We start from the raw sequence: 16,985 nt of genomic DNA on the forward strand, positions 1-16,985 counted from the left end.
CCAAGTCCTTGCATATAGTGAACTCCACCAGATGCACCACTTCCTGAACCCAGACATGATTTTATTTTCTCTCACGAGTTTGCCTGAAGTCTGAAGTTACTGGTGTTTCTGGAGATCAATAGTGATTGCCTATTCCTTAGAAGACATAGAGATGGAGAAGGAGTAGTCAGTCTCCAGTATTCTGGAAGGTAGAAAAAGACACTGATAGAACAGCTTTCTTCCAATTTGAAGACAGAAGATATTGAATACTGGGGCCAAGTGGTGGCATACCTGGTTGCGTTAATTTAGTACAGTGCCAAACCCCTGTTTCCCACCTGCAGGGGACAAGTTTTGCCAGTGGTGAAGCAGGGATACAGGTCTCTCTCTCTCTCTTTCTCTCTCTATCTTCCCATTCTTCTTGATTTATGGCTGTCTCTACCCAATAAATAATTAAAGATAATAAAAATATTTTTAAAAAGAAAATATTGAATACCATGTGTTAAGAACTTTTTAATTAAAATAAAGCATGACAGCTGAGGAGGTAGCTGACTGGGTAGAACACATACATTACTATGTATAAGGATCTGGGCTCCAGTTCCTGGCCACCACATGGGAGTGCCTATAGGGGGGAAACCTTCATGGGCTGTGGAATGGTGCAATAGTCTCTCCTCTCTGTGTCTATCTCTCCTTCTCTGTTTAAGGGAAAAGACTGTTGGGAATGGTACAGTTGTACAGTTAAAGGAAAAGACTGTTGGGAATGGTACAGTTGTAAGGGAAAAAAACTGTTGGGAATGGTACAGTTGCATGGGAGCAGACCCCTAGCTACAATATTAGTGACAAAATAAACAAAAAAAATAGAAAAAACAAATAGCCAATAACTATTTTTTTAAGCTATTTCAATAGCTTGAAAACAATCAGGACAATGTACTGCTGCTTCTTTTTGCCCTCAGCATCATGAAATTAGATTTTTTTCTGATTTATTTTCCTGATATTTGAAACTCTGTACCAGTTGAATCTTTTTTTTTTGAAAGGATCAACAATTGCTTCTTTTTAGTAAATAAATCAAAAGCAAACATGCTGTCCAAACATATTAACGGATGTCAAAAAACAAACCAAAAAAGTGCATAATAAACAATGCACTTGAAAACTCATTTGATGGAGTACTAAAGCTAAAAGACTCATTTATATTATACTTGTTTGTTATTTTTCCCTATTTACTCAATCTTTTGTCTCTTTCACTTTTTGAAATTGGAAAAGGAAACCAATTTCAAGAGGTTGTCAGAGGACTGTGATATAATTGCTCATGGGGTCTACGACTCACCTTCTCATCATTCATGGCTATTTAGTGGGCTCTGAGTTTATTAGATTTCTCCCCAATGTACTGTTATAACATGTTATTAGTCTATAAGCCCCATATTTCCTTTTCATTTTTGTGCCTATATTTTAGGATGCTGCCATTTATTTTATTGCAAAGCTCAATTTCTTGTCAGTGTACCATAAAAACAAGTTATTTTATGACAAGTTCTTTATTGTTTGTTGTCATCATGATTTCCTAGGAGAGTTATTTGATACAGCTCTATTAGAAAACAAAGTTAGCCTTCTTCTTTTTCAGGGATATATGTCAGTGATTTGGATTTGTTTGAGGGAGGATAAAAGTTTATGTAATTTTATCATGTGATGTTTAAAGCCCTTTTCCTCTTAGTTATACATATTTTAAATAAACCAACACAGAGCATTATTAATCACACAGGCATAATGCTTTTATAAGTATATCTGAAATGTTCTTCTCTATGATATCTTTGTTAATTTCAGAGAAAATATGAGAGCAAATATAACAATAAAATTGTCAATGAAAAAGCTTCCCTTACACCATAGAATTAAACCATATTATCCTCCAAATGTAAAGATTGTGGAAAGTTAACCATAAGGCTATGACATAGCCTTTGGACCTGAAAAATGTTATAGGGAAAATATGGTGTCAGTGGTTTAATAAATACATAAAATTTACTGTGCATAACACCTAAACTGTTGTCTGTGTAGTATGGTATTTTGGCAAGTGCTGTTCATAAATAAATACACTTTCACTTTGAAGTATTAAGTCAGTATAAGAGAAATGGCAATATTATATATACATGCACATAGAATATAATTCTCTATTAACACTTTCGTGTGATTTTTATGAAATATATTTGGACACTATCAAAACCATTTTTGAAGACAAATTTTTTTTCTTAGATGATGGAAATGAAAAAAAGCAGAAAAAGAGCTGTTAGGGGAAATCATGATTGTGGGGAAGGGACTGTCTGGTAATAGAAATATAAATGGTAGTTAAACTTGCTTTTAGTGGAAAATTCAGAACTTTTCCTTGGTCTGAGCTTTATCCAAATATTTGAAATAAAAAATCAGTGCCATTAGTATTTCTATAAAAATGTGTATAGATTAAGATTATAAATAAATGTATTAGATAAACTGAATAGCTATAAGGCAAGAGACTTAATTCAGCGAATCATAATTCCATTTTAATCTCTGCATGTTTGGTTTATTGTTTCTCTCTCTCTCTCTCTTTCTCTTTGAGCTGTCACTGGGCTTTCACCACTCCAGGTCAACTTTTTCACATAGAAACACAGAGACACAGAGAAAGACCCCACAGGGCTGAGGAGTCCCTTAAGTACTGTGGGGGCTGGGCTTCACCCTGGGTCATGAATGACAAAGCAAGCACACTAATCAAGTGAGCTACCTTTCTGACCATGTTTAGCTTCTTTTAATATGATTTGGTTTTAATAAAATCTTGGCATTTCAAAGATAGAAAAGAACTGGTTGTATTTAGTCTGTAGTTTAATTTATATATAAAGAATTTAAACCTGTACAAGGAAAGGGGCATGACCCATGTTATAATCAAATAAGACAGCAAATAATGCCAATTCTTTCTTCACTGTAATTTCCTATCCATCTCAGTATATTCATTAATTAACTTTCAACAAATACACTTAATGTCTGCTAAATTACTGACAAAAATTAAATCTTGCATTTATTCTAGGGAGAAAGGACAGGCACAAATGGATAAATGAGTAAATGTATAGTAATCCACATAAACACTATGAAGAAAAATGGATTAGGATTTTGGACGGTCTGAAGAAATTGCTTCAGCAAACAAACAAACAAACAAACAAACAAAAACAATAGGAGTAGGGTATTCCAAGAAGAGAAAATATCAGGGAGGGTAAAAGGGACTGGTATTAGTATTGTCGACTATATTTGAAGACTGTATGCAGACAATAGTAAATAGCTTCAGTCAGAAAAGTAGACAATGTGGATGATGTAATGAGAATGGGGATATTATGTTAGTACGTCAACTTTTGTGCCCTGTGGATTGGGAAGTTATCAAACGGTTTTAGATAAATAAATAAGCTGTTCTCATCTTTTAAGTTTTCCTTGATAACATATTGCCAGAGACAAGGGCAGAACACCTAAAGACATGTTAAGAGGAGACTACTGTAACAATTCCAGGAGGGATGGCTATAACTTAAACAGGGTGACATAATATAAAGTGGCCAGGTCCTGATGTTATTTGATGATAAAACAAAGAAGGTGTGAGAAAGAAGAGAGAAAGAAGAACTAAGAATGACACCAGAATGTTTGGTATGAATAATCATAAGTACAGAAATGTCATTTATTGAAGTGGAAAAATTGTTAAAGGAAAGACATTAACAACAATATCAGAGAGCTGTTTAGAACATCTAAGCTTGATTGAGTGTTTGATCCCTATTAGCTATATAAGGGAAGATGCTGAGTAGCCAGATATGTTCTGGTGTTCAAGAGGCAGATCTAGCTGGAACTAGAACTTTGGAAGCTGACAGTTATATATTGTACCACATACAACTTAAAACTAGTAAAGAAGATAAAATTACTGAGGGATTAGTATAATAGAGATGTCTTAGAATTGAAATCAAAGACAAGGAACATTTATAGTTTGCTGAGATGAAGAAGCTTCAGCTCAGAAGAGAAGCATGTGATTGGGAGAGTAAAGGACAGCATAGTACCCTAAAGTCTAGGGGAAAATAGTATTTCAAGAATGTGGAAGAGATAATTTACTCACATGCTATAAACAAGGCAAATAATGTGGGGAATTGAGAATTGATCAATGAATTTAGGAATCAATGAGGGAATCAAGAAAAAAATTCATTGGTGTTTTTGAGAAAGCCCAGTTGGAAAGGGTTCAAGCAAGAATGACAGGGGAAAATAGATAGGCTTTTTTTTTTTTTTTTTTTTTTTTTTTTAGTTTTGTATGGGTAGCAGAAAACAGAATGACGATTAAAGAGGAATGAGGTATGAGGGTAGAAAAATTTTGGAGTCGGGCAGTAGCACACATGGCGAGAAGCTCAAGGACCAGTAAGGATCTGGGTTGGAGCCCGGGACTTCCTACCTGCAGGGGAGTGGCTTCACAGGCGTTGAAGCAGATCTGTAGGTGTCTATCTTTCTCTCCCCCTCTCTGTCTTCCCCTTCTCTCTCCACTTCTCTTTGTCCTATCCAACGACAACAACGATAACAACAATAATAATAACCACAACAGTGATTTAAAAAAAAAAAAGGGGCAATAAAAGGGGAAAAAATGGTGTCCAGGAGCAGGGGATTCGTGGTGCAGGCACCGTGCCCCGGCAATAAGTCTGGAGGCAAAAAAAAAAGAAAAAGAAAAAGAAAAAGAAAAATTTTAAGTTCACAGATAATCCAGGATGCCTCATCACAATTAAAATTAAGACTTCTAAATGCTATACTATGGCAACCTCCATCTGACTTGAAGCACTAGGCAATTACTACATGAATCTTCCTGACATGTACTTTTTTACTTTTTCTGTGTGTAATGTGTCATGTTTATTTTTTTAAATTTTATTAGTGACTTAATATTGATTTATGAAATTACAGGATTATGGGCATAATTCTGTACCATTCCCATTACCAGAGTTCTGTATTCCCATTCCTTTCATTGGAAGCTACCACAGTTCTCCCAAGGTTGCAGATATGTGTTGCTTGTTATTTCTAGAAATATATATATATATATACACACACACTCACACACACACATATATATATATGTATTTCCCCCCTATGGCTCTGCCCTTTCTTCCCTTCTAAGTCATACCCTCATGTATTACTACTTCTGAATGTCCTTCCTCTTTTCCTCCCCTCTCTGCATCCTGATAGAGTTGGAGTTCAGAGCCCTCTGGTCATCTTCCCTTGTCATTTCTTCCCCTCTGGAAGTACGGGTGGACGTTCTAACTTCTGTAATTGCTCCTTTCAATTCTTGAATATGCTTCTCCATACTATTCTTAGATTCCTGGAGAGTCTTCATAATGAGCTTTCTGTAGTCTTTCTCTGATAGTCTCCCTCTATGTCTATATTTTCTTGCTGCCCTATTTTTATCTGTTCGGCATGTTTGGTAGTTGTTCCTCTAATGTTGCTGTTTATGCATTTCTTGTGCTGGTTATTGCTGACCAGAAGGTGGTGCTGTTGTTGTGGTGTCAGGGCTTTGCTTTGTTTATATGTTGCTAGGGTTGCGGTTAGTTTTTTTTTTTTTTTTATGCTGTGTGGTGTGTGTATATGGTCTCTGTGTATGATTTCAATCTGAAACTAAGCCTCAGAGGTTGCTGCTGGGCTGCAGTTGTATTCATAGAAGCAGCACTCACATTACGGTTTTGCTGCTGCCAGTCGCTGCCAGCTGCTGTAAATTACCTTTATGTTTTGGTGATGGACCAGACTTTTTTTGTTACAAATGCTCCCTGTTTTTTTTTATTATTATTATTTTTATGTGTTTCTGCCTGTAATTCAATAGGTTAACTAGAGGGAAAATGGTACCATGCTCTTCTGAAGCTCTAAGTTTTTTGTGTGTTTGGCTTCAGTCCCATGCCCCTACTCACCCCAACCATGTGCTCAAACACCCACCTGAAACTGGTGTTTCTGTATCAGCTGTCGTTGGTGAATTGTGTTAAGTCTGATAGTTGTAGATATTTGTTAGTTTTTGGGAAGATTCTAATCTGGTCACTATTACTCTGGATATGTGTCCCAGAAGTCTCTTGAAGTGTACTTTTATTTTTATCATTAAATTAGAGAAATTCCAAAGGAAGCAAAACTGCCAACAGGCTAAACATGACTTACTGATGTCATTGGATCTTCTGACCCTGATAGTTCCTGCTTTTGGACTAAACAGTAGTATTCCATAAGTAATATTCCAGAAGTAGGTCACCTTTATTTTCTAAGGTAGAAGCTGTGAGAACTTCTGGGTTTCATTTCCAGTTGCTGAGGTTCTACAGAGAGGAAAGGTCTGTGTGAGTTTAGCCAAAATCTCTTCTCAACTGCTATAGCATTATTATCAAAATATTTTTTGGGGGGAGTGGAGGAGGGAAGAAACATTCCCATTTAGTAAACATGCCAGCACCTCCATAGTATCTATCTTAAAGTACATAAAAATATTTAACAACAGTAGAGGGAGGGAGGGAGAGAGAGAGAGAGACTATATGCAAGGTTTATTTACACCAACTCTCTTATCTCTTTTCACATTTTCATATGCCTTTGGTATGATTCAGTTGGGGATATCTTTTATAGCAACATAGCAAACAGAAAGTTTTACTTGGAGTAAAGACCAGTATCTTTTATAGCTAAAATGAGAGATAACATTTGGGATTTTGAGTATTTCTAAATTTTTGTCTAGCCATTAGCTAACTTTTGTTAAAAAAATTATCTCTGATTAACATGTTTTTAGGCTATTTTATACATGTAAAATTTAATTATCGTAACTCTTGTACTGTTCTCATTCACAATGAGCCTAAGTTTTACTATTTGCCACTGAAACTGAAATGGTAGTCTTCTGGCATTAGTATTTGTTTTGTATTTCTTTCTTTCTTTACTTATTTATTTTTATTGGGAGGTCAGTGGTTTACAGTACAATTGTTAGCACATGGATACAATTTCTCATCTTGCTCTGATGGTGTCTGCAAAACACTCTCATCACCAGCTTGGGTCCTTTCTCATAATCTGGTACCAGGATATGGAAGCCCCCTTACCCCTTCCTTATCCCAGTCCTTCTTCCTCAGAGTCCTTTCCCTTGGTGTAATACATGTTTTGCTTTTCTGATGCACTAATACAGCTCAGTAACAATTACTAGTAATCATTAGTCATATTAAAACTGTGGAGAGCTTTTACTATTTTGCCAGATAATATTCTAGCCAGTGGGGGGAATTAAATCATGCTGTGCTAGAGAAAAGAACTGAATAGTGCCAAATCTGGGAAGTTGAGCACTCAAAATAACAGAGTTATTTTGTGTTTAGAAGAATGGATTATGCTAGGGCACTTTCTGTTCCATTAAACTGGTGGAAAAAAAAAACTTCACTTATACATATAAATTTTTTTTCCTCAGGTTTTACAAACTATAGATTCACCATGGGGAGCAGACTAACTGTTTTTTTTCTAGAATGTTCCTTTAGTGCTTGACTCATACTGAAATTTCAATATTGTTCACTGAAAGGCTAAATTTAAAAAGTTGTCACATATTTTTTCAGTAAGTATTCATAAAGAGAAGAATGATTCTAAGTCTGAAAACGAGAAACGTGTGGATATCAGCATTTTAGATGTACAATGAAAGTGACTTTTACCAAGGAACTCTGCCAGTCTTCTTTCAAAATAATTAACATGCAAATTGGAATTCATAGTGCATGCCAAAAAATGGTTGTTATGCAGATGATTATTAGTGCGTAGGTGGTATTTATGTGGATCCACAGATGTGTTCAGAAACCTCTGATCTATGTGGCATTCTGAATAACCCAGTCTGTATTCACAGATGACTTACATTTCATCCCCCCATTATCCTTTACCACAGTTGCCTTTCAAATATTTAAACAGGTGTACAAATTTATCCAGAGAGAGCTACATTTTTGAGAAAACAGCCTAATGAATTACTTTGCATTTGCAATAGGTAACTTTAATGAACTATTTAAGCAATGGATATATGTTTACTGGTTAGCCATATAATTAAAATTTCTCAAGGTGATGAGGGATGTATTCTTTTTGAGAATCAAAATATCACTTACATGCAATGCATGTCTAGTTTGAGTTACTATTTCCTAAAAGACTTGGTGAATAAAATCCTATGAGTGCTCTCTTTTATTTTGAGAGTAAGCAGGGGACATATCTTTTTAGTTCTTATAATTTTTTAATCCAGTCACTGAAGAAAAAGAATTAACTTTCCTATGGGATATATTATTACACACATGAATACATAGGTGCATATAAAATGATCTATCAAGTTTTTTGGCATCATGAAAATATTGCTTCTAGGTAGATTTCTTTACTAAGCATACAAGAAGAGAGAAGTTTAATTTATAAATGTATTTATTTGACTGGAGTACTGTTCACCACTAGCTTATGGTGGTGAGGGGGAGTGAACCTGGGATTTTGGAGCCCCAAGCATGAAAATCTTCTTGCATAACTGCTATGTTTTTTTCTCCCTAGCCCCATGTTTCAATTTTTTATGAAAGACGCTTATTCTTGTTTTCAAAAAGATGTTCTCATAGTTAACAACTTTTGTTCCTAGGTTGTTCTTTTCTCTTAGTCTTTGATTCACATGTTCAATCAGCAAACACTTTGGTTTCCTGCTTAGAAAGTCATGATACATCCAGCAGGTAGGATGATTCTTTGGAGAGATTGTGTCAGGTAATAATGACAGTCATTACTTTAGTGTCAGGCACATTTAGATTACCAGGTCTACCTTTAATAAAATGCACTGTGTATGACTCGCGGGGAGTGATTTAACCTTTTTTTGCCACACCTTATGTTCACATGAACTTCAAAGAGTTGTTTGAGGCACTGCCAGGTATTTGGTAGTCATTAAGGAAAAATTGCTCCCATCTTTATTATTGTTGAAAAAAAATTCACTGTACTTTAGAGGAAAAGCAAAATAAAGTCCCTCCCAGAAAACTTGCCTACTAAAATAAAAATAAAATATTTATAATTAAAGTGACTTCCTTAAATGAAAGATAATGTGTGGTTTGCTAAGTTATTCTTTTGTATGATGTCAGATGTGTCATTTTTATATAATTTATAGACTATTGTTCATCTTAAAATAAAGATTTGCTTTACTATTCACTTTCTTTCCTCCCATTTAACTGTCCCCACCCTCCCTCATTATATACTTTTTTTTCTGGGGAAAATGCAAGGTATATTTGAAAGAAATTAAGATTAATGGGGGGGGGAAGGAGAGCTCTATGACAGTTAAAGCCATGTGAGAAGGGGCACTAATGCAGCAATGTAAAGGCTGGATGCCTTTTAATCCTTCTATAAATCAGGAAAGTTCCTGTTGTTGAACTTTCCCTTTTTTATGTACAGAAGAAATGGATATAATAACACTTTATTAGCTCCAATTATGATTTTTTTAAAAATCTGGTAACCTCAATTTTGAATGTTTCCCTGACAATGGAAAAAATGTACCTGCCTTAAATTTATTTACTAATGGAGCCATGGCCTCCTGCATATGTGATTTCAGTTCTCCCAGGTCAACTTTTTCAGTAAGAGAGACAGAGAGAGGGTAGGTAAATGGTGAGGGTGTGGAGAGATAACACAGGAATTTTTCATGCTGCCAGCTCAGTGCTCCTAGGAGTGGTGACTGGATTTAACCTTGTGCCATGAACATGACAAGGCACACACACTTGCTGGACTATCTCTTCAATCCCTAGTTTAACTCTAGATCCAGAAGATCTATATCGTAGGTGGTAAAGAATGCATATCATCACTGGATGAAAGAAATGGCAGTGTATGGATTTGGGACTTGGGTAATTAATCAGCTATTTGCACAACAAATGCCAGTTTAATCAGGTGGCCAAGAAGTATGAAACTGATTTGAAATGCTTAGCAAAAATTAATCTGTTTAAGAGGATCCACAGTGGTGTATGGTGGCAGAGTTCCTGTATGGTACAGTAATTTTTTTTTTCTTATTTCCTGAGGTTTTCAGACTCAGAGTTGGCAGCTCTTTTGCTGTTCTGTTCCTTTCCTGTTCCCCCCCCTTAATAGCTGCTAAAATGTAAAAAGTTATCAGGATTAATAGCTAAAATGTAAAAAGTTATCCAAGTTACACTTGGATTTCAAGTGCTGAGAAATTTTCTATCTCTCTAACTGATGAATAAGATTATACAGCATTTAAATATCTTTTAATATTTGTTTTTCCTGAGTCCTAAATTTCCTTTTCATTCCTTAGACCTCCAGTTCTATCTCCATTTCATGTTGTGACAACTCTTTTCTAGCAAACAAGTTTCTCCAAGGACTGGTTTTTCTTTCCTTCTGGGTGCCACCTTTTTGATCAGCTCTGTCTTGAATCTAGTATGTAAATTCTTAGCACACATGTTCTCTCTGGAGTGCAACAGAACTGGGTTCCAATAGAAACTCTTGACACTTACTAGCTTGTAATCAAGACTTGTTCTTGCTAAGGCTCATTTTAATTTACCTCTTCAGCTTGTGGTGAGGACAAGTTTGTTGTGGTGGTCTGTGTTTTTCTTTTCTTTTAAAAAATAATTTATTTATAAAATAAAAAGTATCCACAAGACCACGGGAAAGAGGAGTACAATTCCATATCTTTTTCTTTTTTCCCCCTTCATTTATATTGGATAGGACAGAAAGAAATTGATAGGGAAGGGGGAGAGACGGAAAGACACCTGCAGACTCGCTTCACTACTTGTTAAGCTACCCCTGAGCTCGAACCTGGATCCTTGCGTGGGTCCTTGTGCTTTGTACTATATGCGCTATCACTGGCCCCTGTGGCGGTCTGTTTCTTAACTATGTTGGAGCTACAGATTCTTGGAAAGAGCTGGAAGCTCATTTCTAGTGGAAAATGTATATTCAAGGAACCAGACTCTTACTCCACGGAGATCAACGAGCTCAAGATGGTCTCCAGTTGCTTTGCAAATGGGCAGTACTTACAGACCCCTCTGTCTCTTGAATGACCTTATTCTGTCCTCCCGAAGAACCTAAACTGTGTGCTATCTTTCTCTAGTTTGAACTTCAATGGATGTTGATTCATTGTGACCCACTGCGACCCAGGAGAGAAACTTGCCATGAACTGTCAGCGAGGATAACCGTGAGTCCCTGAAACTACCAGCAAAGGCACCCAGCCCCCCAAATTTCTACCACCCCCACTCTCTCTGAAGAGTCCAAACTTTACAATACCGTTCAGTGAACTGAGATCCCACTCAGCCTGATAGGTAGAAACCATCTGTCTGGTTCAACCTTTGGTGGCTTCCTAACTTCCTCAGTTCTTCTCAGACTTCTGAGAAACTGAGAAGGTCTACTCCTACCAATAATGGCACCCTGGCTATCTGAAGAGGTTGCTAGAGAGACCTGTATGTGGGGAAAGGCCAGTCACATCCAGGCCCTGCCAGTGCAGCTGCAGGGAAAGGGTTAAGGGGGATTGCTGTCATTCTATCCTTCCTCCGGCCCCAGCAAGCTCTCCTCCAATCCGCAGGACCCTCTTCAGGGCCATTCATAAACAGGAGGAATTTACACCATTTCTGCCCTGCAACTACTGCTCTGGGGAGCTTTTTGAGCTGCAAAGTTCAACCTGGTGCCTGTGGCCAGTCTGAAGGCCAGAGATAGGGGCGGGCTCGGGAATAAGCAGAGGGGTCTGGCATGTCCTGGCCCACAGGGGACCTCCGGGCCTTAGGGCTGCGACTGTTGCTGTCAGGGCTCTGCTTGTGTGCAGCTCAAGTAAGTTCTGGGGGCGCTGGGATATTGATTCTTACTATACTTTCTTCTCATTGTTTCTTCTGCAGCCCAGCCAGACCACGGATGAGGTAAGTGTTCAGTCTTGTCACCGAAAGACTGAGGCACAGCTTGGGGGGTGTAGCGGTGATGAAGGCACCAGGGTGCCATGTACCATGAAGCCCTGATCATCTGCTGTGAGTGCTATAGGGTAGGTCGGGGACTCTGGATGACTCATAGGCCAGGAAATGGACACCTTTCTTCAGTCATGATGCCTGGCATCTCATGATGAGGCACTGAATCGAAACCAATCTTAATTTAATAATAATAATAATAATAATAATAATAATAATAATAATTTAACCAGAGCACTGCTCACCTCTAGCTTACAGTGGTACTAGGGATTGAACCTGGAACTTCGAAGTCTCATGCATGCAAGTCTTCTGCATAACCATTGTCCCCAGCCTGATTAAATTTAATTAATTAATTACACTATATTTGTGATTAGTAATGGTTCACGAGATTGTAAGATTACTACGTAATCTTACAAATTCTGTGCCCCTACCCTCCCACTGATAATCACTATATTTCTCATAAAGTCTTAGAGGCATAGCCATCAATAAATATAACCCAGCCTGATTTTACGTTTTTAGCCTGGTGACTTTTTACCTGCACTTAATCCCTCCCCAGCACCTGTAAACCCATCCCCCACACCCCACACACACCTAGAATCACTGTCCAAACCTAGTCCACAAGAGAAAGCTGGAACCCTGGCTAGGGCACTAAATAAAGCTCACTCCCACTCTGGTTTCTTCAGTCCACTGTGACCGCATTAAACCGAGTCTAGTGGCGCTGGGAAATGTATCCTGTGAGCCAGTCCTGGCTCAGCTCAAAATTTCAGCAACTTTCCAACTTTTCTGGCGTCTTCTCCCTCCTGCACACGAGGGGGCCAGAGACTACTAGTGGTTTGAGGTTTCACTCACAAAGGCACCATTGTAACCTGTCTGGCCATTGGAGTTCAGAAAAACAAAGTTTTCCTTGATGAGAGAAGCTTTTTTTTCCCTCCTAAATTTAGAAATGGGGGGGGGGGAGAAAAGAAAAAGACCCCTCACCCATTGCTAAGCAGTAAGTTCATGCTCTTTCAGAGACCAGAAATCTCTCCTGCACTATAAAAAGCTTAGCTGTTTGCAAGCCATGAGCTACACCAAGGTTTAAAAAACTTGGTAGTATTGAAACATGGTTGCAAAGACCTCTTGCAAGGGGTTACACTGCAGTTATATATGAAATAAGACCAGAAGCAAAAGATGCTCTTTTGCCCCTCTGCTTCCCTCAATCTTTTCCTTAAGACTATGCCTCCTGGATTCTGTTGTACATAAAAAGACATAAAATGACCTGCAATTGCTGATTATATCTGGTTCTTCAATGGCCACCATTTTCCTTCTTTACTTTTTTAAACTCATTTGTAGACTTTCCCTTCTTAACAACACCCTTTTAACATGAAGTGTTGTTCCAGTGGGACTTGAATCTCCACCATTCAGCCGTTAACCTGTAGATGTCCTCATGTATGATGAATACATGCTTGCATTACTGCACTTTATGAAGATGAAGACCTGTGACCCCTCTTTCCACTTTTGGGAGAGCGTAGATCCTGACAGAACCCCACTACTTTCACTATTTTGTCTCATTTAGAAATGATAGAAGGGACCTGTGCTTGCTTGGATGGGTGAGACACATGCGTCTTTTCAAAAATCTAGCCTTTATAGGGACATAACTTTATGGAGTGGAAATGGGAGGTCTCTGGATTTGGTGACCCACTAACCTGTATGTGTTGTTTTGTCAGAGAGGTCCCCCAGGTGAACAGGGTCCTCCTGGGCCTCCTGGACCCCCTGGAGTTCCAGGCATTGATGGCATTGATGTAAGTTTCTATCTCCTTTTTTACTGCAGTCTTACCTTTCCTTACTTTCTCTGGTGCTTACTTTTTTTTTTTTTTTATTATTGCTTGATCTTATGTGGGGAGAAAGATACCAGCGCATTAATTAGCTTAAAATATAATGGTGCCAGTGACTGAACATGGGAATTCTGAGGCTTCAACTTGCAGATCCTGTGGTCAAATGCTGATCTATCCTCTTGGCCCTCAGATTTTTTTTTTTTTTTTAAAACCACTTCTTTACTTAATTATTAATAAGAGAATCAGAGGAGAGGGAGATAGCACTAGACTATCACTCTGGCATATGTCAGAAAACATTACTGTATGGGAGTCTAACACATTATTGCTTTATTATCTGGTTCTCAGTGTTTTTTTTTTCCCCACACATAAAGGTCAGATGCTTCTCCACTCAAAGGTGGAGTTGGACATGGGTGAGAGCTAGGGTTGGATTCTAGAAGCCTGAGAATTTTTGTGGAGTGAGATAAATATGCAGTGTTGTTCCAGTTGGACTTGATTCTCTACCATTCAACCATTAACCTGTATGATGAATAAATGCTTGATTCTCTCAGTGGTGTCCCTAACTGCGCCAACTCACAGACTACTTATTTTCTTTTCTTTCACTCCTCTAGGGTGACCGAGGTCCAAAGGGTCCCCCAGGCCCTCCGGTAAGCTGACTAGCTTTTTCATTTTCTACTTCTTTCATTTAAAGTTAGTTTGCAGCCACATACTCAGGAGAGTCTCAATTTTGTACTCTTTCCCCCCCTTTTTTCACCTCCCTCTGCTCAGGGTCCTGCTGGAGAACCAGGCAAGCCAGGAGCTCCGGGCAAACCTGGCACACCTGGATCAGATGTGAGTAAGCAGGGGACTTCATGCCGGTTGAGCCTTAGGGCTCAGGAGATGGGATGGGCAGAGAGTGAGGGAATAAGAAGTGGAGAGGGAGGGAGAGTATGAGAGAGAGATGCTGGAGGAATGCCAGAGGTTATAGTCCAAACACAGCAGTGTATTGAACTTGGCTTTATGTACTTGGCACTGCCTGGAGGCAGTGATTTCTGCAAACAGGCATGAGAGGGTGGAGATAACTCTGTGGCTCCTGGGGAGAGCAGACAGCCTGAGATTTTCTTCTAGCAGGAATCAATAATGGGTCCTATCTCAATTCCACTGAGGGCACAGGCAACCCAGGAGGAGAATGTATCTCACTGTGGATGAGATATAACAACCTTTATTTCTATTCTTTATTTCTTTTTTTACTTTATTTTTACTCTTTCATTGGCACTCCTTAGATTAATTTAGAAAAACAAACAAACAAACAAACAAACACCTGAAGATGTAGGCAAAGGGTTAGAAAACTCCCAAATCACTAGGGGAAAAAAAGAGAAAGAAAGAAAAGAAAATGCATTGGGGGAGAGGGGCAGGGCTGGCGTGACTGGGGAGGAAGGCTGGAGTGAAGAAGGAAAATAGCTGATATTCAATCAAAAATTCAAAATAGTATTTCTTTCTACCTCTTGACTTCCATCACTGACAGAAGCTGCCTAAAGCTGCTAGAAGACTGAAAATCAATTATCTTTCCATAATTTACCTTCACCCATACCCCTCTCCAAATATGAGGGAAGCTCAGGATATTTACTAGCTTCCTAACACTAAATAATATTTCTTGAGAGCAAAATGACTCCAGAACTCTTTGCTTTTATTTATTTCCTTTTCTTCTTTCCCTTATCTCCCCATGGATTCCAAGAATACTTGTAGAAAAAGTTAAGGCCAACCCTTGACTTGTCACTGAGATATAAAGTAAGGTATGACATTTGTGCATCCCTTAAACTGATCAAATAAATAATCACTTTTTGTGGTATCAAAAAAGTTAAAGACTTTTATGAGTCATAGAAAGTATAAAGATTTCTGATTACAATTTCCAAGACTTTTGATTAGAAATTTAAATATCGTTCAATTTTTTTTGGTGTGTGGGGATTAATTAGGTTTTTGTGGTTATTAAAATGTATTTTATTTGTCAAGATTTCCATAATGATTATTATTATTTTAAAAAATATTTATTTATTAATTCCCTTTTGTTGCCCTTATTGTTTTATTGTTGTAGTTATTGATGTCTTCATTGTTGGATAGGACAGAGAGAAATGGAGAGAGGAGGGGAAAACAGAGAGGGGGAAAGAAAGATAGACACCTGCAGACCTGCTTCACTGCCTGTAAAGCAATGCCCCTGCGGGTGGGGAGCCAGGGACTCCAACTGGGATCCTTACGCAGGTCCTTGAGCTTTGTGCCACGTGGCTTAACCCACTGCGCTACTGCCCAACTCCCTGCCATAATGATTATTATTCTAGATATTCTTTCTAACTTTCTGTGTATGCAGAGACAGTATGTGGGGCCTTCAAGTATTAATATATGGATAATAAAACTGAATACTAAATTAATATTTGTACAGTACAAACTGAAAATATATAATGTGCTATCAGGGTCTTTAAAACACCACAAATTACTTGAGATTGTCGCATTTTAATAAAAAACATTTGATAAATAAAAGACCACTAAATAAACTAGCACAATGTAAGGTAAACTTTATTCATACATTTCTTTGAAAATTTGGATTAGCTTTTTGTTTTGGGTTCAAAGAAAGTTTAAAAGTTAAATTATTTTGGGGCTGGGTGGTAGTGCACCAGATTAAGTGCACTTAGTCTGAAGCTCAAGGACTCATGCAAGAATACCAGCTCGAGTCTCTGGTTCCCCACCAGTAGGCGGGGGTTATTCACAAGCAGTGAAGCAGGTCTGCAGGTGTCTTTCTCTCCCCCTCTCTATCTTCCTCTCCTGTCTCTCAACTTCTCTCTGTTCTATCCTATCTTACTAAATAAATAAATAAAGCCGCCAGGAGTGGTGGATTTGTAATGCAGGCACTGAGCCCCAATGATAATCCTGGAGGAAAAAAAAAGCCAAAACACGTTATTTTTATTATTATTATTTTTATGGTTGCAACATAAACTGATTACTTGAAGTCTGTCCTCACTATTGCATTGCAGAACTTATTTATGTTTTGATTTTTAAAAATTTATTTGGATAGAGACAGAGAAATTGAAAGAGAAGGGAGAGATAGAGAGGAAGAGAGATAAAGAGACACCTGTAGACCTGCTTTACTGCTTGTGAAGCGAGTCCTTTGCAGGTGGGGAGCCGGGGGCTTGAACTGGGATCCTTACCGGTCCTTGCGCTTTGCACCACGTGTGCTTAACCCGCTGCGGCACCGCTGACTCCCTATGTTTTGATTTAATGGTACTTTTGTAGCATGCTTCACATATTCTTTACTTTTTCCTATGTGGTTCTAAAGATAATGTCTGCTTTTGTTTTATAC

General features: G+C 38.1%; 1 protein-coding gene across 2 annotated transcripts in view; it reads left to right on the plus strand.

Moving 5' to 3' along the window:
* The window catches only part of COL9A1 (collagen type IX alpha 1 chain), a 103,188-nt gene that overhangs the window by 16,339 nt on the left and 69,864 nt on the right, over positions 1-16,985 (plus strand). The window contains exons 6-10 of one of the 2 annotated variants that reach the window (XM_007529032.3): positions 11,009-11,092; positions 11,784-11,804; positions 13,553-13,627; positions 14,269-14,304; positions 14,426-14,488. In XM_007529032.3, coding sequence (XP_007529094.1) covers positions 11,009-11,092; positions 11,784-11,804; positions 13,553-13,627; positions 14,269-14,304; positions 14,426-14,488 — 279 coding nt within the window. Of the gene's footprint in view, positions 1-11,008; positions 11,093-11,517; positions 11,719-11,783; positions 11,805-13,552; positions 13,628-14,268; positions 14,305-14,425; positions 14,489-16,985 lie in introns of those variants that run through there. The other variant, XM_060189989.1, reaches the window with a different exon arrangement.

Source organism: Erinaceus europaeus, chromosome 4, assembly GCF_950295315.1.
Source record: "Erinaceus europaeus chromosome 4, mEriEur2.1, whole genome shotgun sequence".
Taxonomy (NCBI): domain Eukaryota; kingdom Metazoa; phylum Chordata; class Mammalia; order Eulipotyphla; family Erinaceidae; genus Erinaceus; species Erinaceus europaeus.